At 40.2% G+C, this 25,978-nt stretch overlaps 1 protein-coding gene across 3 annotated transcripts in view; it reads right to left on the bottom strand.

Annotated features, from left to right (window-relative positions):
- PPA2 (inorganic pyrophosphatase 2) overlaps positions 1-25,978 on the bottom strand; it is a 38,721-nt gene that overhangs the window by 12,399 nt on the left and 344 nt on the right. For all 3 annotated transcript variants that reach the window (XR_005932685.1, XR_005932686.1, XM_030019209.1), the window contains exons 2-7: positions 24,284-24,348; positions 22,550-22,594; positions 13,877-13,930; positions 11,231-11,350; positions 8,717-8,803; positions 7,319-7,445 (exon numbers count right to left, since the gene is read on the bottom strand). Coding sequence is in view for 1 of the 3 variants with exons in the window: in XM_030019209.1 (XP_029875069.1) it covers positions 7,319-7,445; positions 8,717-8,803; positions 11,231-11,350; positions 13,877-13,930; positions 22,550-22,594; positions 24,284-24,348 (498 nt within the window). In the remaining 2 variants the exon portion in view is untranslated. The remainder of the gene's footprint in view (positions 1-7,318; positions 7,446-8,716; positions 8,804-11,230; positions 11,351-13,876; positions 13,931-22,549; positions 22,595-24,283; positions 24,349-25,978) is intronic.

Genomic DNA, 25,978 nt, shown 5'->3' on the forward strand with positions numbered 1-25,978 from the left:
TGAAAGAATAGGTAGTAAAAACAATTTCAACACATGGATTTTTAAACCAGCACCTCAAAACAAAATACAGGCTTGACTTCTCAAAGTTATATTAAAGGCATCCCTTTGCTCACATTACTTCCAAATTCAGCCCATTAGATACAAGACAGACATGTGCCAGGAGCACTAAACACTAACTCTACTGATAACCCCATGATATCTGTATACTCACAGTGATAAGCCAATTCTACCTTTACCTCTATAATCCTACCGTGCAAAGATGGAACAGGACACAAAGAGGAACGCATGCCATTTGCAGGACACCCTTGGGAGGCAGAGATGAACACTGCCACAGTGGGTACAGAGAGATTAAACAGTCACACAGTAATTCCGCTTGAGGGCTATACTGCTATAGCAAAGATGCAGTTCATGATCTTAAACGTTTACTTCTGCTGTGCATATCAAATTTTACCAGGTTGTCCTGCGAGACTACCATCACTCCTGTCATTTGCAATGAGGTGGTCCTATCAGCCCCTTGGCAAATTAACTCTCTGGCAATATGTTTATATGGAAAAGCCTTCAATGCAATTCTAATTGATTTTGATACAGTAAAGGATTTTGTCCTTTCCAGAAGCCAAGTACTTCTGGTAGCTGGTGTAATCCTTCTCCTTCCATCTATATCCCTCCTACAGTCACTTCTGATGGAAATGGGAGCTGACTTGTTATTGCTGTGCTTTGCACACAGTCTTCCAGCTATTTCATAACCTCAGTCTGCCCAGGCCACCTTCCATGGTGTTATTCTCCTTCTCTAGTGTTTTGCAAGTCACTTGCTCATTTCTGCCTTCCTGATTGCCTCTTGCTCTCTCTCCATGCTGCTTGGCTACTTCATTCTCTTCTCCCATAGGTACACCTCACTCGCTGACATCTCCTGTTTGGCAGTGATTCCTGATGGATACTCTTCTGTCTATCCAGTCCTATAAAACAGATCTTCAGAGTTGCTTAGTCCACAGAATTGACACCTAGTCACGTGCTTTCCATCTTTAAGTGCCTAAATGTCTTTTTAAAATCTAGTCTGTGAACCTGAAAAAAGACATTCAAGTATTTCTAAAGAGAACAGTAGAAGAGAAAAAGTGCTGTGCTACAGACCATTCAATTCTCTGTAGACCACCAAGAGAGATGACATGTCGACTGAACTGTTTGACCAAACCTATGCGAGAAGATATGCTGAGTGTCCACAGGCATCTGATAGATGCCACTCCCAAATTCCAATGGATCACACACTACCCAAAGAATAAAACATAAAACTTTGACGAACCCTACGTAAATTTTTGCTTCTGCATGCACTTAATAGGGCTATGTGTTTATGGACTTGGAGTAAAACACATTTTGAATTTGGCTGCTGGCCATCTGCCTGCAGAAGATTAGGGAGTTTCATTGGCAGAATCCCAGAAAAAAGCAAGGGCACATAAGGCTGTGCTAGAAGCAGGTCTTCTAGCTGGAATACATGTTCAAGAGTACAAGAAGCCTTTCCCTGGGGTGGGTGAGACCAACCAAGAAGGAATGATTTATAAAAGGGTGGGGTCTTGGTGGGAGGCAGGATGCTTCATTTGGGCACTAATAAAACTGCAGCACCAATTCAATCAGTTTCAGGGCCCCAGCATATCATCCTGTTCTCTACAAACAAGGGAACATCCCTCCTCCCATCTTGAGCCTTTGTCATCTCCTCTTCTTTTGAGGTTTGAACTCACAATTTCTAATATTTGTTTTTTGAAGACACAGTATCTCCTCAAGTCTGTAAAGCAAACCAGGCTGCTGCAGTGATTTCCTTGGCTCCCAGCAGTGGATGAACTCTAGATCTCCATCTTCAGACACTACTTAAATTCAAGCATACTTTCTCAGACTGCTGCTCCTTTTTTCTGGTTCCTGTTCCAGCAAAATTCTCTCCTAACTCTGCTTTTCCATTCCTCCTACTTGGTTATTTGCCTCCCATTCCTATAAAAACTGTTTACCAAAAGTGCTTTACTGTCCACTGACACTTGGGCCCTTCTCCACCTGTTGCTCCTTATTTATAGGCTCTGTTTGTATTTCTTTAAAGGACTCAAATATTAGAATAGGCTTTGGGGCAGGCTTTCATTACCTCCTTAAGATAGGGATGACCACCTTCATGGATAGAATCATCTCTCTGAATTCCACACTCCCTCTACTGGAAAATACCTTGCCTAGGTAAAATGACTACACAGAATCAGGCTACAGCATTATATGGCCCCTAAAGTACTGGCTGCTGTATACTCTGGTTTTGAGGACGTAAGAAGGGGGACAGTGGTTGCTTTTATTTCCTTTGTTCCTTGCAAGTTACACTCCTTCATCCCCATGCTTCACTTCACTATTTTTTGTTATGAAAGACAGCTACTAGGCACCAAATGAAGCTTAAATGGTTGAAGAAAAAAAAACCCAACAAAACAACAAGAACATCTGTATTATAATAGGAGTTGGTGCCAAGCAGCAGGAAAAAGTGCAATGGCGCAACCAAAAAAAAAAGAAAGGAAAAAAAAAAGAAAAAAGATCCTGTCGCTGTGGAGTCAGCACATAGCACAAAATATAAGGAAAACAGCAGCTCTCGCATCACTCAACAACTACCTCTTCAGCTCATTAAAAGGTGCCATAGAAAAGCTTGAAAGACAGCTTGTCCTTCACTTTGAAATCCAAACAGCATCTTTGGGATATCAGGGGGAGAAGGAGAAAAGTATACTCAGAAAACAGAGGAGTAAGCAAAGAAAGGTAAAAGAAGAGATCACAGTAAGCAGTAGTGATTTACTGCACTAATATCTGTAAAAGCTAGCTGCATATTCTAATTAAAAAAAACGAAACAAAAAACCAAACAAACTTACATGTCCTTTCTGCAGCAGATACGGTTAGACACTTTTTTCTGACCCTGAGTGCTTACCTTCCCTTAGAGCTATGTACTTACACTGGTGTCAAAAGGGGCCGAGCAAGTACAGGAGTAGCAAGCATGTACCAGGCTTAATGTGGTTTCATCTCTGCAAGCAAGCCCTGCTCAGAGTGACAGAGCAGAAAGGTCAGGCTCCTGCAGGTACATTATCACCACGTACCCACTGGTGACAATTTCCTTATACTGCCTACGTACAACCATAGGTCCCATTTTAATGGGCACCAAAGTTAAGCACCAAGGATTAAAAAGAGATGGCTAATCACATTAAGGGTGGCAGTTTAGTCTCAATAAGGAAAATCTATAGAGGTTGGCACAAACAATTGCTGTTAGCTCTCTGTCAAGGGAGAAAGCCAATGCAAACGCAGATCCCCATTCTATCTGGCTTTACAAAAGAGAGCAACAAAAGCATTTGTACAAAACTACCATTTTTAGTACAACAGATGCTGCTTCTTGCAAGCAAAGCTAAAACAACATGCTTGCAGCAAGCCTTCTAAACAAGGTCTGTGGGAAGAGAGGACATATGTTTTTAATAACATCTTATAAACATTTACAGGAAGCAGCAGCTACATTCCATATAAAGGCATTTGCTGTATTTTGTGCAGCATGGTGTGAGGGGGTAGGAAGGGAGCCTCAGTACAGATAATTAATTTCTTTATATTGAATGCTTACACAAATCCACAACAAAAGTTTTCAGGGCCTCTGCTGCTTCTCTGCGTATAAATACACTCACATGCAAGGGTCTATAACAATATATGGTACAAAGTATGCAATATGCTTTGTTTTTACCATTTAGGGTTTGATCACTTAACGCAAAAAGCCAATCTTGAGTTGCATATTGGAAAAGAAGCACGGCAACATAGCACAGTTAACTGTACCAGTGCCAGCAAAGGGTAGCGCAACAAAGCCAGTAGACATCACCAACTGCTGTTGAATATATCCAGGCATCTTTCCATGAGCAAGAGCGAAAAACAGCTGCTAAGATTCCAGGCTGGTAAATCACCTCCAAAATGCCATCCAGCATACATGATTTGTCCAATTTGCTCAGGGAAGGTAAGATGACCTTTTGAAAGTCAGACTTCTCATAAGCTGCTTCAAACACACTTCCTGCTTCAACTGCCAGTGATTTTCAAAACCTCTTGTCCAACATGAAGATGCCATATACATTTAGACCAAATTACAGCACAAAAATATCACTCATCCTTTCCAAGCCCAACCTTGTAAAGTACATCAGATATGTGAATTCCAATATATTAAATAAAATCCAAATTATGAGATAAGCAGTTAAGCAGCCTTTCCACTCCAAGTATTTGCTGCTTCTCCTGGCTAGTATTTTACAAAAAACAAGCAAACAACAACAACAAAAAAAGCAGACAGGCCTATTACACCTCCAAGATTTAGTGTTTCAGTGTGTGGGGAGCTTTTAGGCCCTTCCCCAGACTTGCTTGGTCTGAAGTTGCTTTGCTGGTCCACTAACGGCCGTCTGCCTAGCAACTGCCCGAGGAGAAAGACAACACAGTGGTTTTCAGGTAGCCACAGACAGATCTTATTGAAGTAAGATTAATCTTAAGATGTCCAGTTTTAGTGTAAAAGAAACTCACATACAGACACCTGACATATCGTGACACATCATCTGACATACAGCTTGGATTTGGAGCGAGATTGTCCCCATGCCCACCAGTATTAAGTGCTATAATTTCAAACAGATTACCTTCCAAAATCAGTCCAAAAAGACACTAAGCCCCTGCTATTTCCATTAATGACACAGTTCCCAGTTGAATAGCTGCTAAGCATTCCTTATCATTCCTGGGTATTGTCACTATAAACTAGAGTTTCTCATTGCTCTGTGTGAAAGAGAGTGTTCTAGGCAGGGTTTCCAATTTAAACCAGTATTTATCAATAAATGCCTGCAGGACACAGTACAGTGGAGTGCTATGAATAAACAATGAGAACTGCTCAGAAGTTAGGACTGCTTAGTTTTAAGTTCTGTGAAGTCTCAGAAAAATCAATTGCACTTACGAGAACGATCACAATCCCAGAAGGAGAATATACAGAGTACCTGGGGTGTGCTTAAAGCAGCAAGAGGAGTTAACACACTGCACGGGCTCAGGATGGGGTTTGCAAGTAATCACCACTCTGGTGTCTCAGAATTATCTTTTCCAAATGTTCACTGGGGGCTGTGCAGATACTGAGCTGAAAGCAAATGTGATGATTCTCAGTCCAATTTGAAACGTTTAACAAACGATACAAAAAAGGACTGGACAGACTTCAAAGGCAACACTTAGCCTCATCTTTTCCTAGGATGCCACCACCGTAACACAGCAGCATGTCAATTATTGAGGGAGATACCAGTTTTATCTGTAGCTGCTATCCCTTTATGCTGAAATAATTAACAACTTTGGGAAGGGGGAAAAACAAGTATAAAAGGACATATTGTACTGCCTACTCCAACAGATTTGTTTGTTTTTTGAGACTGAAGAAGGACTGCTGTTAAACACTGCAAGCTAATCATGTTTTGTGAAAGCAGATGGGGGCCTTTTTTTTTTTCCCCTTTTACTTTCCTTTTGTAAATTCTGGACTGCAACTCCAATCCCAAAGGGAAATCGTATTAAACTGGATAAATATTTCTGCACTTCTCTGAACCTCAGAAGGACAGTTCCGTTCTTGAGGTTTTGCACCTACTCTCTGATAAGAAAGGACGCACACAGAAATCAACTACAGGTGATGGCTTGCCCATTTTTCCCTTCCCCGCCCCCCTTTTAAAACAAGACTAAAACTCTTACTCCCCTCCCAAACGAACTAAAGCTGTAACACAGCTGACAAATCAGTCATTACCTGAAAAAACAAAACAGAGGGCTTTCAAATAGAGCTGCTTAACCCAATGGCATAAATTGTCCCAGTTTTGCCCCTACTTAGTAGACTCCTTTTACATTCTCTCAACCACTTTTCTGATTAAACTCTCTCAGAAATTGTTAAGGAAAAAAGGTAAGAGTTAAACAGAACAGTGTATAGAAATAAAGTGCTAATTACTTGTCTTTTAACTACTGACACTTATATCACATTTCACTACACATTATAGAGAGGTTTAAATTGATACTAACATTTAACAGCAAACTATTACTTACTATTTCCTTAAGCTGAACTTCTTAATCTCTAACTGTCAAAGTAGTTAGAGTGTCATAAACACTATGTAGTAATTCATCTGCCCAATGATTTTAATCAGCATCAACCCAAGAGTTTCCTTTTCCTCATCTCCTCTTCTCCCCTTCTTTCCCCACAAGCCAAGTATTCTCCACGTGAAAGCAACCTGTAAGAAAACTGAGAATGAAGGGCCAGTCCAGTGATATACTTACTTTACATTCAGAAACCAGGAAAAAGCCTCAATGGCCAAGAAACATAATTCCTTAAAAAGCTACTGGATAGCCCTATTCCTACAGAAAGGCCACTCTCTGCGTTGGTGCTCCCTACCAACAAAGGGCAGGCTCTGATCATACATACCTGATGGTATATATGGTTTTTGATCTCATAACAATCACTAACTTTCAAACAAACCTCCTCACTTAATTCTCATTATTCCCAGTAACACTCCATTTGAGGAAGTGAACCTCCATTTATCCAGAGAAAAGCTGCACTTTACCTGTGCTGTAAAAACCTAACTCCCTGCAGTTTTAACACATCTGTATCATCTTCTTATTGAACAGTCTGCAAGCGGAATTACACCTCGTGCTATTCACATAGACACACTGTAGTACTTGAATTCCATTTGGATACGAGAAGCATGGTCACAAGGAGGACAAGTCTGGACATGATATTTCCCCCTGCACAGCTAGTCATCATCAAGGCTGAAAGTAGGGTGAGCAGCATTAGCAGTTTCCTTTACAAGTTTTCAAGCTAAAAGGTGAAACCTAATCATTCATACTAGGCAACAAACCCTGGAAGTAACCCAGTTACAAGTGACTGAACACTGGAAATGTACAGCCCTTTTCAGAATGCAACACAATGCCTGCAAATATAAAAGGAACAAACACTTTCAACAAGGAAAATAGCAGCATGCTACATAATCCGAGTGGGTAAATATGCACTATTACACAGGAGATAAGCCTGTAATTTTAAGAGGTCACTTTCTAAGGCAGTTGTGTTTCAGAAGTCAAGAGACTTTCTGCATGACAGGTCCTCTTGAAAATCCAAGTGAACCTTTCCAAAAGCTTAGTGTGAAAGCACATATGCCCTTCTTAAAGGAAGCACCTGATTTAAACAACAACAACAACAACAACAAAAAGTCTTGTCTTTCTGCTGTCTGCCTCTTCTTGTCCTGGGTGGCCTAAACTCAGGTACCATTCTACTGTGCAAGCTGCTGACAAAAGTTGCATTAAGAAAGATAAAAATACTTGCCATGGATTTTCTGAGCTTCTGGGTCATCCACACCGATAGCAATTATCTTCCAATCCGTCTCTCCTTCATCAACAAGAGCTAAAACACCCAAGACCTTCACCTGAACAATCTCACCAGAAGAACGAATCTGAAACAGAACATAACCTTACAAAGATTTGGAAAACACTACAGAGAATTTCTCTTTTACCTTACAGACAAAATAGTTTTACTACATTTTTGACCAGCAGCCAACAGAATTGCAAGATAAATCTGTAAATGCAGTACACATCTATTTAACATTATTAGCCTTTCTCCCACCATTGCTATTCTGCAACCCTCAATTCTCCAGTCAGTATTTACTTAAGTAGACAACAAGCTAGAAAATTTTTCCTTTTATACCCTACTTCCCCCACACCTTCTTGATCTTCAACCCAAACTGCAAGTCAAAGTATCTCATACTAATTTTTTAACTCTTTCCTGCACCTTAACACTCTGCTTTCTCTGTTCCTTCCTCTAGACTCCAATATACAGATATAAACACACACCCCTTCCCCAGAAATATCAGCACAACTGTTTTTTGCATTTTCCTGGGAACCTGGTCCCTATCACCTAATGTTGCCATTACAACTCTTTCTAGATCCCTTGAAATTCAGCTTTAGGTTCCTTTCCTCAAATAAAACCACCTTCACTGAGGTCACCAATTAAATTTCCCCTTACCTAAAATATCCCAAGAGACCCCTCTTTCAAACTCATCCATTTCATAACCCCATCTTTGATACCACAGAGGACTGCTCCACTCTTTGCTGCCTCCAGATATGTAGAATTTTCCTTCAGTGAGCTAAACCCTTCCCCTATACCTACTAATGGTGTTTGCTGCACCTCTTTTTCATCCATTCACTCTGTATCTCATAATCCTGCAACAGGTTCCTGTCTTCTCCTTTACAGGAGAGGGATCTACTTCTGTTTGAACCTATGAGAAAAGTCAAACCTACCTCCTTTGTGGGTCTGACCTTGTAATTTTATGTGCATGACACTGCCATACCTCCTCATCTTTCAGAAACCTATTCCTAGCGCCAGTACTGCTAACAGGGGGAAAAAGAAAGAAATCTTTTATTTCCCTAAAAATCTTAACCCCCTCCTCCTTCACCCAAAACTCACTGTGCAGCGACAGAACTTCAGGGTGGTGTTCTCTTATTTTCCCTTTTATCCAGTACAGAGACTTTACCAAATTCTGCTTTTTTTCTCCTTTTTTAAAAACACCATTTCCTTACCTAGTCCCTCCTCAGATCCTCTACTTTTGTCATCGCCTGAGACTATTACCATGTTTTCTTGTTTTCCATCTGCCCTTCTCTTCCAATAGTTGTTACCAAATTATTAAATTAACCCCAATAAATTAAATTAATGCTGATTAAGACAAACCTTTGAACCTATTTCACAAACATCAATAGGATCATTATCCCCACAACATCCTGTAATGTTATCTGTATGGTTTGGATCTTCCCAGGTCTGTCAAAGGAAAGAGAATTATCAGTTACCAGCTGATCTGCAATTACAATTCATCTAACCACTAAATTACTAGAGTTAATAAAAACACCAATAAAAACATCAGCTTTCTGAGAACAGGCTTGCTTAATGGGAAAAGAAAAAACAAACAAACAAACAGCCACTGGACTGACGTTGAGTGACTCATACTCAGGACAAGTAACATGAGGATTACTGAGAACACAGTAACAAAAATATTAACTGCATCTGTGACTCAGATAATCACTGCAATTTGATAAAGTGTAAGGCATCAGAGGACCCTGAATATGTATTTTTCTGGTTACTAGTAGCTGTGGGATTAAGCTAGGACATCCTACAATTACATTCTTCTTATACTCTTTAAATACCATGGCACAAACCTAAGTTGCTTTCAAAAACATCTAGGCTTTGAGCTAACCAAGCTCCTAGGTATGGGTTTGTCTGCACTCAATTAGCTTTTTAAAGTTTTTAGATCTAGGTATGAAATACTTCTGAGTATTTTGAGACGTGTACATTCCCAAGAACAGCCAACAGTTTTAAGACCAAAGAAGCTTCTCTAGGAGGCAAGTTCAAATCCCTGCTCTGAGCTCTGTACCAACAAGGAATCATAGCCAAGTTATACTAATTTAATTACTAGACCAGTACTTGTTTTGTCTCTTACTGGCTAGTAATGAGTAACTCATTCTAAAGTTGAGAAGTTTTCCTGGTAAGAATTTTGAGTCCAATGAAGTTTTGTTGAAAAAGTGTTACAAAACTTTTTTTCCAAGGACCTATACTGTTAGCTCCTGCTGTCCATGGTCAAACTTTCACCTCAAACTTGTTCTTGAGAACAAGCAAATGGTCAGGTGTTTAGGTAGCAGAATCACTACCAAAAAATTGCTGAAGTGGCATCAAAAGAAGATTTCAACTTAAAATTTGTTTTTCCAATACTCTTCCAAAGTGCTTTTTATTTCAGGCTGCATTATACCAGTATTATTCTCCTGCCCAGCTGCACCCCTCCACCTGTAGGTTAGAAGGAAAGCTCACTAGGAATGGTATTGTTCTCTGGACAGCACAGCAACTCCTGCAATAATGGTAGTCCTACTGTCATTTTTTTCTTCTCTGTTCCACAGTATAAAACAGCAGCCACAAATACATATCTAAGCCATATACTAGAGTTGAACTTCTGGCAACTGCTAATCCTGATGAAAAGTCCTCTTGTGATAACGGAGACACTGAATGGATTTTGTTTGTTACAGCTGCTAGCAGGAATCTGGAGTACCATCTAGTCTTCAAACAATTGGAGGTGTAATGATCCAACTGGTATTTTAAAGTTATTACAGAAAATAAAAATGACAATTATCTCCAGCCCTCTCTGACTCACAAGGTAACAAGGCAAGCTGAACACTTCTCCTGGGGAAAGTGTCATCAGTCCAAAATAATGCACTTTGTGCAGGAAAATATTCAAATGTTTAATTTTGGCTTTGTACTAAGGCGCACACAAATTTCAAAACATTAAATGGAATTGCTGGTTCCCAACTATACCTGCTTGGAAACCTTGTCTACTGAGACTGCTAACTGGATAAGAACTTCATTGCTATACTCCAGCACCTGCCTGGTATCTCCTCTTCAGGGATCAAATACCTAAGCAGATTTCCGGGAGTAAACTTTCATTGCTTATGCAGTTAAGTGTAAAGAAAAAAAAAATTACTCTTTTCTAGCTCCATCATGTTCTTCAGTACTAATTTAAGTCCAACTTGTTATTCACAGAAATGAAAAGTTTAAAACTTTTACAAGGAGCAATACTGTTAGCTCCTGCTGTCCATGGTCAAACCTCCTCCAAATGAAAAGTTTAAAACTTTTCATTACACTGAGAATTTCAGCCATTAGTTGGGCTTTTTCAAGGCTCAAAGTTTTTAATGTGTCACGATCAGTAAAGTCTCACAGTTCAGAGAAAAGTTAAGTAAGGCAGTTGAGGTTTAATCTAAAAAAGAGCAACCCTTGTGTTCCTCTTTGTTAAAGATATTAAGAAATCCCAATTAAAATTTATGCTGCCATACATGAAAATCCTAAATTAGTTTTTTAAAAAATGCCTTGTTTAAGCAGAAAAGGGCTACTTGACAAAGTATTCTTTAAAGGCAGACCATGACAGTTTAATTCTGTCACTACAATACAGAGATGGAGACTAAAGATTCAAGATTTCTTGACCATTTAACTCCTTCATGAAACACAGCACATATTTACACCCACACCCAAATTCTGATCAAAATTTATGGACACTATAAAGCTCAACATAAAAAAAATCCTAATTTACAAATGCATCAAAGAGAAACATCCCTCTTGCAACTGATTTGCATTCAGGCAGTACCCAAGATTTACAAGGCAATTTACACAGAAGACAGAAAACTTTCACCATTATAACAAAAATGTTACCTGTGGGAGGGCACCATAATTCCATATATAACCCTTGTGAGGAAAGATATTTGCCACATATCGAAGCTTGCCTTTCTTTATATCTTGTTTAATGGGATTCAACGGCTCCTCAGTGGCAATCTAAGCAGATCATGAAAGACACAGAGAGAGAGAGAGAATGGTAAAATGGAAAGCAATTCATTCTGTACCCAACCAGTTAGAAAGATCCATCTGGGAGCATGTGCTTGTGGTTTGAGAAGTATTAAAATTATGATGGCCTCACTCTAAATCTCAAGGGTCATGTTCAAAAAGCAGCTTATTAAGGTTTTAAATAATGTTGTGGAGTATGCAAGAAAAAAAATTAATCTAGAAGAGAAAGTCATAAATTTATAAAGGAGACTGTCATGGTCAAACATAAATACTGAAAGGAACTTAAGTTAGAAGCTCTTGCACTTCATAATACCAAGTTCAACAGACATGCAAATGGTGGCACAAGTTTTTCTGACAACAGGGGCTTTGACAGCAACAGGGGAAATGTTTCACCTTCTCACCCTCTGTTCATTGCTCTCCTGTTGCACACATCCCTTCTCTCCATCACCTCTCAGCATACAAATGCTTTTTAGTAAGCACAAGTTCTGCATAGTCATCAAATGCCAACTTACTGCAGATTTGGAACAAATTAAGCTAGCATAGAAGGCATTCTTATTCCCAAAGAAGCACTCATAGAAGGACTGAACTAATTAAAGCTGAACAGTTTATTATTGTCATCATCCTCCCCAAAACCTCAAATACAAACCCACTGCCATATGAGTTACCTACCAGGCATCAGCTAATTCACTGTCACCATCCTTTTGACACTCCACACCACAATCCAATCCATGTTAGCTTGGCTCTTGGCTTACACACATTCACCTGAATGGCATCACATTTGTTACAGGCTCAAGTGGTTACACTGGCTCAGGCAGTACATAGTTTGTATGCACAAGCACACAGCCCTTAGTCCATACTCATTTTATAACATTCTTGTAATTTACCTAAAGCACCACCACCAAAGCCATCCCAAAGGAATTCCACCTTTTTGAACCACACCGAACTATCAATAGCATGCACTGATTCCACAAGTAAAATCTCCCCAAGAGCTGAGATCAAGGTTCACACATTTCTGGTTTCACACTTGGTTCTACCTGCTTCTGGTCATAACTTAACAGTGAAGACCTCGAACATGCCACCTGGGACTTTGACAGAAGTGGAGCTCAACAATGCTTTTTCTTGATGTAAACCAGGACAAAGAGGAGTAACTGACAACAGCAGACAAAAGTCTCATGAAAAGCACCTTCAGTAAAATCAAGGGAAGAACAACAGAAGTACAACCACCTGATGAGCAGATCTGGCACTGGCGATGTAACAGTGGGAAACAGTCATCCTAAGGCAGGGTTTAATTTCCTACAGTCTCCATTCCATGTGAGGGAATCTCAGCACGGAGGTGCAGACAAGACCTGGTATTAGCACCTTACCACAGTCCGGACTGAAGGACTGCCAGGACACAATGGCAAGGCAAGACAACTGCCTTAACGATTAATGCAGGAAATTTCAAATACATTAAGAGTTCAGATTAGAGAACTACATCTGGTCTCCTCTATCAAGCCAGAAAAGGCCAAACCCACCAATTTCTGAACCTAACAGGACAGCAAATTGACAGCAATATGACACCTTGACATAATGTGCAGAGAAGAGGGGAGGGAGAGCAACCTGAGCTTTACACAAAGAGTTCAAATAGCGTTGTCAAAGGGAAACTCTGCAAAAGAGAACTCAGCTTCCACAATAAATCATCATCTTAAAATACAAGGTAAATATCCAAGGTAACCCTGCTTACAACTGTGGTGGTAAACACAGTTCAAGTGATTTTCCAGCATCAGGGAAAGGAGAAAACAAAATTCTGAAATAACAGGCTGGGAAGGTTCTTTGGTGCTATTTTAAATAATCAAAATAGTTAACAGCTCAACCACCAACATCTTTAAAAGCATCCAGGAAGCATACCTAAAATTAATACAAATGTTCAGGAAGACAGGACATATCCTAGTGAGATCTGTTATTTCACAAACACTACAGATGAAGTGTACTCAGCTTCTATATTGTAACTGCAGAGGAACAACCCACTAGGCTATACTTTTAAAATGTCTCCCTATAAGAGTAGATACTTTCAATCAGTGAGGTGCCCAAGTATTTTTTTTTTGTCACAAGGAAATGCTTTTTCATTTGCAACTCCATTTGTCAGGATTTGGCCTAGCACACTATAGAGCAGAAATGAAAGGAATGAAATCCTCTGAGTGAAATGCTCTATGAGCAAGCAGGAGTAAGACTAAATATTGGACAATGTCCTGCAAGCCATTACTCTAGGACGCTATTGCAGGTATGCTGCACTCTGCAGTCAGAGGACTGTCAAGATGCAGTACTCACCTGTAGAAGGGAAACAAAATTAGAACTTCAACACTTTTTATAATCACAAGGAAAGTGTCTGAATGTGGAACTTCAAATTAATTTTTTAACACAGAAAATTTTATGTGTAAAGAGTAATCCACACTCTGACTAAACTCTGACTATTGGAAGCCACTGCACTGTCATAACTTTCATAAATAGCTATATAATCAAGGTATTTTTCTTAATTACCTCCATTTTAGCATTTGTCCAACGAGGCACTTCTACAATCATATTAAACAGGACCTAAAACAAAAAACAATGGCAGAACTGAAAATAAAATCCACTTTATTAGTATTTTACAATAAGACAAATTCTATTCTCTGTATTCAGCAGTAACATATATCACATCTCTCTGTTCCAGCTGCTTTTACGTTAAGTACAATTTGTTTAGTTCCGCACAGTGATATTCAACCTCCTTGGTTCACCCTTTCCCCACCCCACCCCTTTGAGAATATGAACAGCTACAAGTAGTGGAAATCCACATGATGTTTTTTATTCTCATTATCAATATTATTCTTCACAAAATGTTCAGGAAGTCCATGGAATGGTTTGCCACAAGGCAGTGATTCAGTCTACTAGTCAAAGAGGACTGGATGTTTCTATAGGACAGAGTTAGCTTCCCTCAAGCAATGGAAAGGACAATGTTTTGTTTTTTTCCCCCTGAGGATTTATTTCTTCAGGCCCTCCTCTTTTGCCTCATTCATTTTTTTACAAATCCATGCAAATTCAACAACCGTTGACATTTCTGATTCTTAGTCAAATCTGGTTGAAGTGAGGCAAAATGAATCCAAAAAGTGATGGCAGAGGAAGGACATGGACACAGACACCTCATGTTTGCATTAGCCTTCTTCCTAATAGAAACAAAGGGAAAGTTGTTTTAAGAAGGGGGGTGTAGGGGGAATAAACTAAATAAATGTAAACTTTCATGCCTTTAGAAGAAAAATAAGTAAGCTACGCCCTTCTTACTGAGGAGGTTAAAGTGACATTTTCCAAAGATAAAAAAATCTGTGTAACTTCCATAAGGTCTCTTCTTCTGAAGCTGTCAGAGTTAAGCACCACCAAGGAGTAGAGCATTAATCGAAATGGGTAACTAGACCAAACCGCCCAGCAGTATCTACAACCTATTTTCTCCTAGATTACTAAAATAACCCCCAAATATCACATTGCTTGGGATGTCTCTTCATAGCCAAAGAAAACTTGCATTGGTATTAAAAAATTACAACAGTTCAGGAAGGACAAAATATGTTTTTGCAGAAATTTGTAGGAAAAAAAAAAAATAAAGTTAAACTAACTGAAGACTTGCACTAACTCTTTAACTACACTGCAGTTAAGGCTCCAGCGGACTCTTAAATATTTGTATTTTTGCTCCTTCTATCCTGCAACTGCAACAAACAAATACCATTACCGGGGTCAATGCCACAGCCTGATTAAAGTAATTCCAATGGTTCTATGCTCTTCTCCTCCCAAACAAACCTGGAACATGGAAAGCAAGAAAGCAAAGGATAAACCCAGCTGTCACTCAGCATTTCTCCCATGAGATATCACAAGCTAAGCACAATCCTGACAGCAAATTCCCAGTAAATTTAAATTAAATTCGCCATAAGTACTGTGCCAATATTGCAATCAGTGGGATGTCAGATGGAATCACTTTTCCTGATCAGGTCATAACCAAATAAAACAAGAAAAAAAAACCAAAAAGAGAAAGGTGCTTCAGATCAGTTCCATAAGGTATACCTTACGTATGTAAGAACGGTTGAAACAGAGAAGTAAACAGAAAGAGAGCTCAAAAAGATGTCAACACTAAGGAAGCAGACAGAACAAAGCAACATACATGCAGCAGCAGGTAAGGGAAGGGTTGGAAGAGAGCCAAATAAAGTCTGCACATCCATCTGGGAACACTTTGAAAAAAGAAATGCACAGCATGAAAGCCAGTGCTGACAAGAAACTCTTAGGGAACTGCCAAGCAGGTCAAAGAATTGTTCTGACTGGTAGCTACAGGCAGAAAACCTACAGACTACTCTTGGAATTATACACAATGTCTACCCCTCCACCACAATCCTGTATTTTTGTTGTTTAGATGCCACTGTACGTTTTCCTGACCACGTCTAACACAATGGCTTCAGCAGCCTGTAAATCTTGGTTTGAGCTTTAATTGGTCAAGAGTTATTCCAGGTCTTCACCAAAACAGCTCTCAGGGCTGGACAACAACTGGACTGAAATGAATACAATGCTGCTCTCAAAAACAAAAAAAATCACTTGGATTCAACTCAGCTCTAAGACCAGGCCTTTATAACCTGTGGTATCAGTCAAATGTGACTTGTCACGAGTGTTAAATATGACAGCCTGACAGATTAATTTGTATGCAAAAGAATCCCTGAAAGTACTCTCTCTAATGCAAAGCTGCCACAAGCATTTACAAGAGATCAATAACCTCATGCAGTGCTTACATTTAAAAATAAAACCTTTTATTTATAGGGCAATCACATTTTCACAGTGATGAGACAGGATTCACTGGTGTGGAAAGGAGAGCACATACTAGATAGTTTGATAGAAAGAGAGCAAGAAGCATACTCCTCTGGTTTTTTTAGGGTTTTTTTTCCTCCTCTCTCCCATCTCATTTCCCTCCTTGCCTAAATATCACCCGGGAATTTTTCCATCACTCTTATTTTCCCAGACCAAGCACCTATTCCTTCTGACCACTTGAATGTTCTCCCCCATCCCTTGCTGCAAAACCATTCCTGCCTCAGCTGCAAACAGAAATGCAAGTGTCAGACACCACCTGTCTTCACAGATTACCATCTGCATATGCCATTCAGTGGTTAGTTTTGGATGGTGAATGCATCTGGTAATTGATATTTTTATCTTTATTTTAAATCAGTGAAACAAAAAATTCCACCTCACCAAACCCCCAAGTGAGCACTTCTACCCCCTCAAGCAATGGTGAAGATTGTTTCAACAGCCCATTTGACTAACCTTCCCAGTGAAAGAAAAAGAAAAAAGATCTCTCATGAAATGAAAACTATTGCTTTGGAAAGTTTACCATTTAACAGCCTTAGTATGACAGCAGTCAACTGGTCTGCTTATGAGATGCTGCTTGCTGCAGTCTAGATTTAATCCAACTCTGCAAGCGCCTAATGTAGAAGGGACTCCACTTCATGACAGCAGACTGTACAACAGGCCAGATGGAGTAGTTCCTACAGGCTAGCCTCATGCCAACTCTGCTGGCTGACAGTTTCTTCAGAAGGAGTCTCCTGGAGCACGCAAGAAAAGAGGAGGAAACAGTCTCCTAGATTCAGAAAAAGGGACAGAACCCATCTGCTAGGGGAAGTGACCTGACAGAGCCCAGGGATACTTTCAACGCAGTGTATTACATAGCTTGTTTGACTTTGGGTTAATGTGAACAAAAGACAGACATTTGTAGTTATGGTCTATTATACCTTGAAGCGGGGCAGAGGGGGGAATCCATTTGCTCACAGAAGTCAAAAGTGCATTTCCTAATTCCTAAAACTGAATACGAAAATCAGCAGAAAATTACATCACAAGGAATAACCAGTATGTCTAAATGATATCCTTTATTTCCTAAGAACTACATGCTAAGTACATTACATGGGAACTCACACAGGATGTAAATAAGTGTTTGCTTTATTGGGGTGCTTTCTTTAACCCTGGTTGGCAACTTATTGCATTCCATTTCAGTTGAGCATAATTTTTAATGTATCGTGATACTGGTTTTGCTGAGACAAGCAAAAAGGTCTCTCCTTTACACAGAGAACAGGAACAGTTTTTGGTTTTTGAAATAAGAAAAACACAGAAAGATAAAAAGGCATACAAATCTACTTCAACATATTCATACAGCAAGGGTTGAGAAAAGCAAGCAAATACAGACTGTTATACCCAGGTAAACTGTGAGTCAGCATTCTCTCCACTAAGACTGATGGCCAAAAATAACTGCTAGCTCTGGCTGTACAGATTCTTATAGAAGATAACGCATTTTGATCAGGGTTTGTTATTACAAACCTCAATATCACAGGAAGAAAAAAAAAAATTAAGCACATTTCTGGCACTATTTTTACAACCTGCCCTTCTGGACTCCCATACACCCTTCTCAGAAACAATTCTTCCTTACCTAACTTTCCCTTTCCTGTTCGACTGTTTCCTTTCCCAGTCTTCCCAAGTTCCTTAGCTGGTGCATTTAAGGAGAGGGTTTTGAATAGGTATGATTCTGCCCAAGGGCTGCAAGACTTAATGTTAAACTCTGAAGGTTCAGCTAATTTGAAGCAGAAGTGGAGCAACCTATGCAGACTGACGAAAGTGACAAAACAAGAGAGATAGAGGAACAGAAATTCAGTATAATTTCATAAAATGACAAACATCACTACTTTTTAAGGCCTGATTGCCATTCACCATCACCCGTGCATGACAGGGAGAAGAGATATGCTAAAGCTTACAGTTACTTGAGTTGTTTTTATAGTAAGAGTGCTTAAAAAAAAAAAATCTGAAAGCATTAGAGGGCAACATTGGGGGCTGCTGACCCTTCCGCACTGAGAAGCTCTGAGCTCACAAGACAGAGAGAAGAAAAAGCAGCTATTATTTCAATTTTTTTTTCTGTCTGCTCATTTGCAATCTTGCAGGGATTCTCATCAGCCATCAACTGAACATGGTAGCATGCACCTGAGGACTAATGAGAATGAAAAAGATGAGCTGCAGTCTAGCAGCGGTGTGAACAAAGAATGATGTTTAAAAGGAAAAAAAGAAAAAAAAAAAGGAAAAAAAGGAGAAGGAAAGTAAGGACTGTCATGAAATACACCCAGAAATAAATGGAGAGGGGCTTGCTTATAAAACGAGCACTCGTGTTATAAGCATTCCCAATGTAACGCTTGCTACAAGGTATTTGCCAATGAAAACAACAAACCAGATGCCAGCAACATCTGGAGCAAATATACTGTATCTAAATGAGAAGTCAATGGAACTTTTCCAATATAAATTAACACGCCACACAGCAAAAAAGGAATGCAGTGCCCAGCATAAATACAAAGTGCCTGCAGCCTCTTCATAGTGTACCTCCCTCACGTTATAGTGAAAAGGGAATCACAAACACTACCTAAGTTTTTACCCACAGGTATCCCAAAAGCGGTGTCAGGCATATTCTCTGATAAACTAGTTACGGACACATTCACCTGCAAAACTAGTCAGTGTACAACCATGACATGAATGAAAATGAAACACTGACTTTCTCAAGTTTAAGGAACCATCAATTTGAAGTTAAGCTTGATCAAATCACTGATGCAACTTTCTCAGCAAACCAACTCTACTCCAGTAGATTTTAACTGGACCACTGAGTGAAGATTACTTCTGTTCTCAGTATTTGTTAATCTATAAGAACACAAAGCAAGGCTTGCAGCTATTGGACACATCCACAGAAAAAGTATGGGCAAGTTCAAGCATCAGAATGAAGGCTTCACTCATAATCTAAAATTTGGAACACACAAGTCCCTGAACACACATAATGGACACACCACAGCCCAGGTTACGTATACCAAAAAAATGTCTAACATGACCAAAGAAGGTTACAGAGGCTGTAGTTAAGACAGAATACAAAGTCAGTACAAAGTTTGCACCTGTACTGCGCTGAAAATGATGACAGCTTTTCCTTTCTTATGAAACGTACTGGCTTTATCATAAGACAACTCTGACACCAGTTTTGAACACTGTTCCAAGTGTGAGGCCTTCTATCAGAGAACCTATTCAGACTGCATGACCACTCTGATGACCCCTTATATCTCACCTGACTAGTTCATTTATCAGAAGTTTTTGCCTGACAGAAGCAATTCAACTCAAGTCCACAAGGGCATTCCAGCACTGTGCAACCCACAGGATACAACAAAACAAAAGCTGTCTTGTTTCTTTCTTTGTATTTTTTTTTTCAAATGCTCTTACGGGTGTCTGCAAGTTAGAGGACTACAATCTCTGCATGCTTGGACAGATTCCTTACCAAGGCCAACATTTTAAATAAAACTTTGTATTCAAGAACATCTGAGTCCTCTGAATGACACAACATGTGAATACTTTACCAAAGACATACAATGACAAGTAGATTAGAAACCCCTTCACTACAGCAGGGAAGCAACATGTCACATTTGTCTTGAAAAGAAAACAGTGACCTCTTCAAACATTCTTCCTGCTAGACATGGAAGACCATGTTCAACAATCAGGCTCTGACAGTTTTGACTGTAACCACAGTGGAAACACCCACTCTTCCAGACAAGAGATGTGAAACTTTTGATACCTTCCACAGAGATTTACTTGGGCAGGAGTAGATTCCAAGTGCTTGCAATGCTTAAGACAAAGCAGAGGTTCAGATTGCAAGCTGGTAATAATTTTGAGATTGAAGCTGAATATGATTTCTTTCAGCACAGTTTCTCCCTCAAAATAACTTCTCTCTAGTCTTCAAAGAGCCAAAAAACATCTGTGAAAGCAAAAAGATCAGTTGTCAACAGTGGCTGCAAAGCTAAATTTAACTGAGATTTGGGAAGGTCTAAAATGTTAAAAAAAATGGCTGCACTGCTGAGAACAGTTCATACAGAAACACCACAGCGTTTCCCTTAGAACTACAAGCCGAGACTGCAAAACAGCTAAGAAACTTGTACAATGTGCATTCCCCTATCCCATGAACGTTGAAAGCTGAAACTCCTCTATTTTGAGACCGTCTTTTCTGGCATCAGGAATGCCAAGAACAATTTAAAGTAGATTAGACTGAAGAGACTCATGCAGAATTATCTTCATTTTCCACAGCTGAACTGCCATCTGATGAACACCAGTTCAGCATAATTTAACACATACTCTTAAAAGGGCTTGCCCTTGTCGAGAGTAACAAATAACTGCCACACTAAAAGCACAAGTTTTAAAGATGCCACTGTGTTTCCAGGGCAAAAGGAACAATCACCTTTGAATCCTGGACAAATTCAGTGCAAGGATCAACTGAACACCAGGTACCAATAGTAGCCTTTGCATCCCTAGACAAGAGTAAGGAGTACAGCGCTTCAAAGGTCTTCAGAAATCAGTACATGGCATTAAATTCCTCATTTTCCCTTTATCCCTTGATTAAGCTCTGCTTTCCCGACATACAAGCACAAGGCATGCATTTCTCACCAAGCCAAGGTGAGGAGAGTTGCTGAAGAGCCCAGTGTAAGAAGAAACTGCTTTCCTGAAGACAAAGATTGCTCTATTTTCCCCTCTTATCCCCAACCCCGAAAGATGATGATGAGAAAGGGTTTTCTGAATTATTTGCATTCTCACATTTCAACATCTAAGTAAAGACCAAGCATGTTTGGAAAGCCTCTAGCCTGCACATTTGCTTGCTTACTCGCATCAGAAGCCCACGAAGACTGCAATGTACATTTGCCTTTGCTCATTTTCTGTAGTTCTATTAAACCACAGTCCAGAGCGCTCTCACAGCAGGAGTTATGCGAAGCAGCTCTGGAGCTGGCTACACTGGCCCAGAAAGCAAGAGCTGCTCACCTCACTGGCATTTTTTCCCCCCTGCTCCATAGGCTGATCCAGAGATCAGAAAAAAGGGTACTACAAATGTGGTTTTCAACAAACTATCATGCTTCCCACTACACAGACAAATGCAGTTTTGAACAGTTTTAGACACTGCATAAACCAGCTTTGCATCTTTGCAACCAGCTGGTATTGTCACAGTATTCATAAGCAGGTAAGAAACGGAATACTTGACTTCCAGCAGGAGCAGTAATTAAGAATTCACATTGAAAGACAATGATTTTTGAGAAAGGCTACTGGCACATACTCTTTCTCCTCGAGAGTTCACCCCTCAGGCATGATTCTACATCTACTAAATAGTACTTAAATGGGCATCAAGCAACAGGAAATCTAAAAAGCGTTACCTAGGCATTGTAGCTTGAATGAATCACAGGGCAAAGGGAGCGGAAATACATAATGCAGGATTGCGTGGGGACCGTTGTACAGCAGAAGAACCAGTGTACCACAGACTAGTTGCAAAACTATAAGAACCCAAACAGTTAGGACAGTTCTTTCACATCGGATGGGTAGTTACAGTTTTGCAATATGACTGGCCAAACAGAGATGAGAAGATAAAGACTGGGACACATACACGCCCCCACACATCATGGCCTTAAAGCATAGTTTGTTTGGTTGGGGTTTTTTTCCCCCACTTTCTTCTACTAAGTTTTAGGTACTCCTATGACAGGGAAAGCACTGCAAAAAATGCTGTATTTTGGAAAAGACATTTGCATAAACAAAAAAAAGCCTGAGCAGACCTTCCATGGTTTTGGGGGCTTCTGTTAGGCTTAACTTCTGTGCTGGTTAATGCTGAACCATCAGTAGATGCGATTGATTGCTCTTTGGGCTTCCCAGATGAGTACAGAAAACCACATATCCTCAGTTCTAAAAAGCAGATACTAAGTCTAATTTCTGCTCTAACATACTTAGGATTTCTGAAGTTTTGTATATATATCAAAGATTACCCACAGTGAGAGCACACTGAATATTTCATTAACAGAGGTTTTATTGCAAATGTTTCAGAATGCAATAGCAGAAAAGATACCATATCTATGCTGCAATAGTCATAACGAACCTTTCAAAGAGTGGTATAAAAGTGTTTGCCTTTGAGAACATCTTGATCAATAAAAGAATGCTGACATTTCTGGCCCATTCAAAGAGGAGATCATTAAATCGCTTTAAGCCTTCTCCTCCTAGAAGACTTGCATTTGAAGATACGTCAACTCTATTCAGTGAGAGCAAGTTCACTTTGCAGAATAGCAAAGTGATGTGGAAAGGAAATAGAGGGAATAGTTAAAAACAAAATTTAAAACTTTGCAGTACCTCAGTTCCAGTAGTCTTTGACCTCTTTGCAGGAATCTCTTTATCCTATAGGGAAAGAGTGAAGTAAAGAAGTGTACAAAGAACATTAGAGAGCAATACTATATTCACATAAATACAGACAACAGCAGTTTTCAATGCAATTGGAACATCCCTTTGTGAGCATAAAGGCCTAAACTACAACTTTTAGAAGTACTCAGTTGTGATTCATTGTGAAATTATAACCTCAGAGATGTTAACAGAGGAAGATAAAAATGTACAAGGACACATCCACTTTCTCCCAGCCACTGAAAAATTTAAGCAGCAATTTAGGCCTGTCCTCAACTGATTAATAACACAGTCATCCTTCTGTTCAGTTGAAAAAGATAAAAAACAAAATAAACAAACAAAACTAGTATGGAAAATAAGGCTGGGGTTATCCATCATAAAATAAAGTCCACAAAGCTTAGAGCAGGGAAGGAGAAGAATATAACATACAACTCCTGACATCCTCCTCTTGCAAAGAAAGCAAAATAAACAGAGACCTTCACAATGACTCCCCTTCTTGCTCCCCCCTCAGGCCCCTATATCCTGTAGAATGCTCTTTCCTTGCTCATACACCAAAATGAAAGCCTCTCCACATCCATCAGACATCGCTGTACTATAATTTATTCTACAGAAAAATCACAGACTATAATCCACCCCTCTGAACCTTAAACTCCAGATGCAGGGACAGCAAGGCCCCCAGGGAACATGTGATGAAAATGCCCATTGCTCTTCCAGCAATAGCACCCACTGAACAGAGCATCTTAGTAATGACTCTCTGAATGAGACTTACCTCTTCCATTGACTAGCCAGCTTAGGGTCTGCTGATCAAAAAGGTTTAATCTCTCAGTTTAAATAATTCAAGAGATTGGTTCATTAGTTCAGAAGTCTCAATTTGAACATGTTACAACTGCTGACCTTTCTCACCATTCATATCATCCATAAAGACCCAGCAACAAATCAAAAAAATGGCCGAAACCCTCCCAACCTGTTTGTGTAACAAGCATACCATAATAAGCAAAACTAAGTCTAAACCAAAGACTGGCAGTTCCCACCGGTGACACATAAAACAGGCGTTTCATTATTGCTATAATGAAACTCCAGGGAGTGTGGCTAACAAGACGTGAAAGTGCTCAGCTGCACCTCACGCCTTGTAATTCTCCAAAGGTGCGATTACCACTTCTCTCCTGGGCATTATTGTTGTCTTCCAATTATAATGCTCCTTTTGGGAATTAAAGAAATACACCGTAAGTTACATAAGCATGTGCTGTACATCTTCTACTGCAAGGAAATGTACGCTTTTAATTGCAGATGTAGAAAAATGCCAATTTAAAAAGAGTAATAGTAGAAAATGAATTCAAGCACACAAACACAAACCTTAAACATAGAGGAGAATTAACAGAAGATACAGTGGCTCCCCCCACCCTCAATCACCTGGAGACTTAAAGAGACACCTAGGCTTGTCTACACAATAATCATTATGTTTCACTGCAAGTTACTGAACTCAGCAGAGAAAATTTGGTGGAGTTATTGTGCCTGTATTATATAAGAAATCAGCCTGGGTTAAAGTGGTCCTTTCTGGTGCTATACATTTGTCTGTTAATTGCTTAAAAAAAAAAAAAAAGCTTTTAAAAACTGCATTTTTACCTAAAGAACACCAACAAAACTGTTATCAACTTGAAATTAATTGTGTTTAAAGGCATAAATACATACCTCTTTAGATGGAGCAAACAGTGGAATGTCATGAAACGGGGAAATATATTTACCATCTGCATTCTCTGAAAAACAAAACAAAACAAGGTAGCATTACAAATCTAAAGATGAGATGTTGGTATTGCTATTATGCATTACAGAAACGTATGATATGCCACAATTACACATCAGTTAAACTTCTTAATTCCAAGGGCTAAAAAATAACCTATGCGCAGGACAGGGAATTTGATTGTTTGACAAGGATTCATCAGAATCAAAATTATTGCTTTGGTATTCAATTTGACCCTTCTCTTCTGACTACCTGGCAATAGAAGCTATGTAAAGATGAGAAGATTCTTTCATTCTCTTTTATCCTCCTCCCCAGCAATACACAACCATTAACACAGAAAAAAATACCAAGAGAACCTCATCTCCATGAGTGATCAGTGAATTCATCCAGGTTTCTAGCAATGCTGCCCTTGTGATTTCACTGTATTTCTAATAAACTGAGTTTCATGACCACAAACAGAAAATCCCAACACAGTAGGCCAAAGTTTGACCAAAAGAATAAGTAAGGGACGGATGGGATAATTGCTTGGCCCCTAGACATGAAACACCAAGGCTCAAAACCAGCAGAAATTGACATAACTTAATGGGGGCCCAAGCTGCATCTCAGCCTTGCTCCCACTGCAGAAAGGAACAAAATTCACTCGTGTGGCCGCTTAAGTTTTTCAAACTACTAAGAAATTTTTCAACATACTAGAAGCCCAAGTACTCTATCAAAACAGAAACATCAACAATATAAGGTGCTAACACAAATCCCAAGGAATTTCTCCTCTGCTAGCACTCCTATTCACAGCAAAGGGAAATGCAGACAAGGGACTTCATTTAGCTTTGGACTGTACTTTGACCACCTCAGCAAACAGGAGTAAATGGTAGTTGGTTTTGCAACTCCTGGAAGCCTCCAGGATGCTCCTCCCAAATAAAAAAAGTTTAGTGGTAGGCTGCTTATTCCCACTAACTACAGTGACTTTCTCTAGATGAGCTCCTGCACTGGCAGCCCCCTGGGGACTGAGCCCAGGGGAGCTCTGGCAGGGCACTGCCAACACCTCCGCATCTTGCACACCAGCAGACGTCAGAATTAACTGCTTGTAAGTCAACGGACCAAAACCGTACAAGACCACTGCTAGAGAAGTGGCATCCAAACAGACAACACTGTTACTAAAATGCATAATACTGAGCCTGCACACCACCAGCTCTCACTGGGTTTTGAGAAGCCCTCTGGAGCACTGCCCATGCCCTCCCGGTGCCACTTGCTGCCGCTGGCCCCACAGGCCCCGCGGGGCTGGAGCCCCATGTTTTGGATGCCACCCTCCCCTCACCGTGACGTTTCTAGAGGGAGGGCTGGCCTGCTCACTGGGGACAGGCCGTGCTCCCACTGGGCTGTCATACCGCAGAAGTAAGGCGAAGCAAGGCTCCCACGGCCAAGGCTGTCGTTGGGCTCCCAGAGCGCCCCGTGGCCTTTGCGCCCAGGCTGCCACAACACCGCACCAGGCAGTGCTTCACCCCCGGCCCCCCCAGCACCTCTTCCCCCTCCAGCGGCCTTCGCGGGGCTGGGGAAGGGCACGGCTGGGCCGCGCACACCAGCCCCCAGGACTGAGCAGGCCCAGCATCCCCTCCAGAAGTGGATCTGCCAGGAAGCCCCCTCACTCTCCA

The sequence above is a fragment of the Aquila chrysaetos genome, chromosome 1, assembly GCF_900496995.4.
Source record: "Aquila chrysaetos chrysaetos chromosome 1, bAquChr1.4, whole genome shotgun sequence".
NCBI classification, from domain to species: domain Eukaryota; kingdom Metazoa; phylum Chordata; class Aves; order Accipitriformes; family Accipitridae; genus Aquila; species Aquila chrysaetos.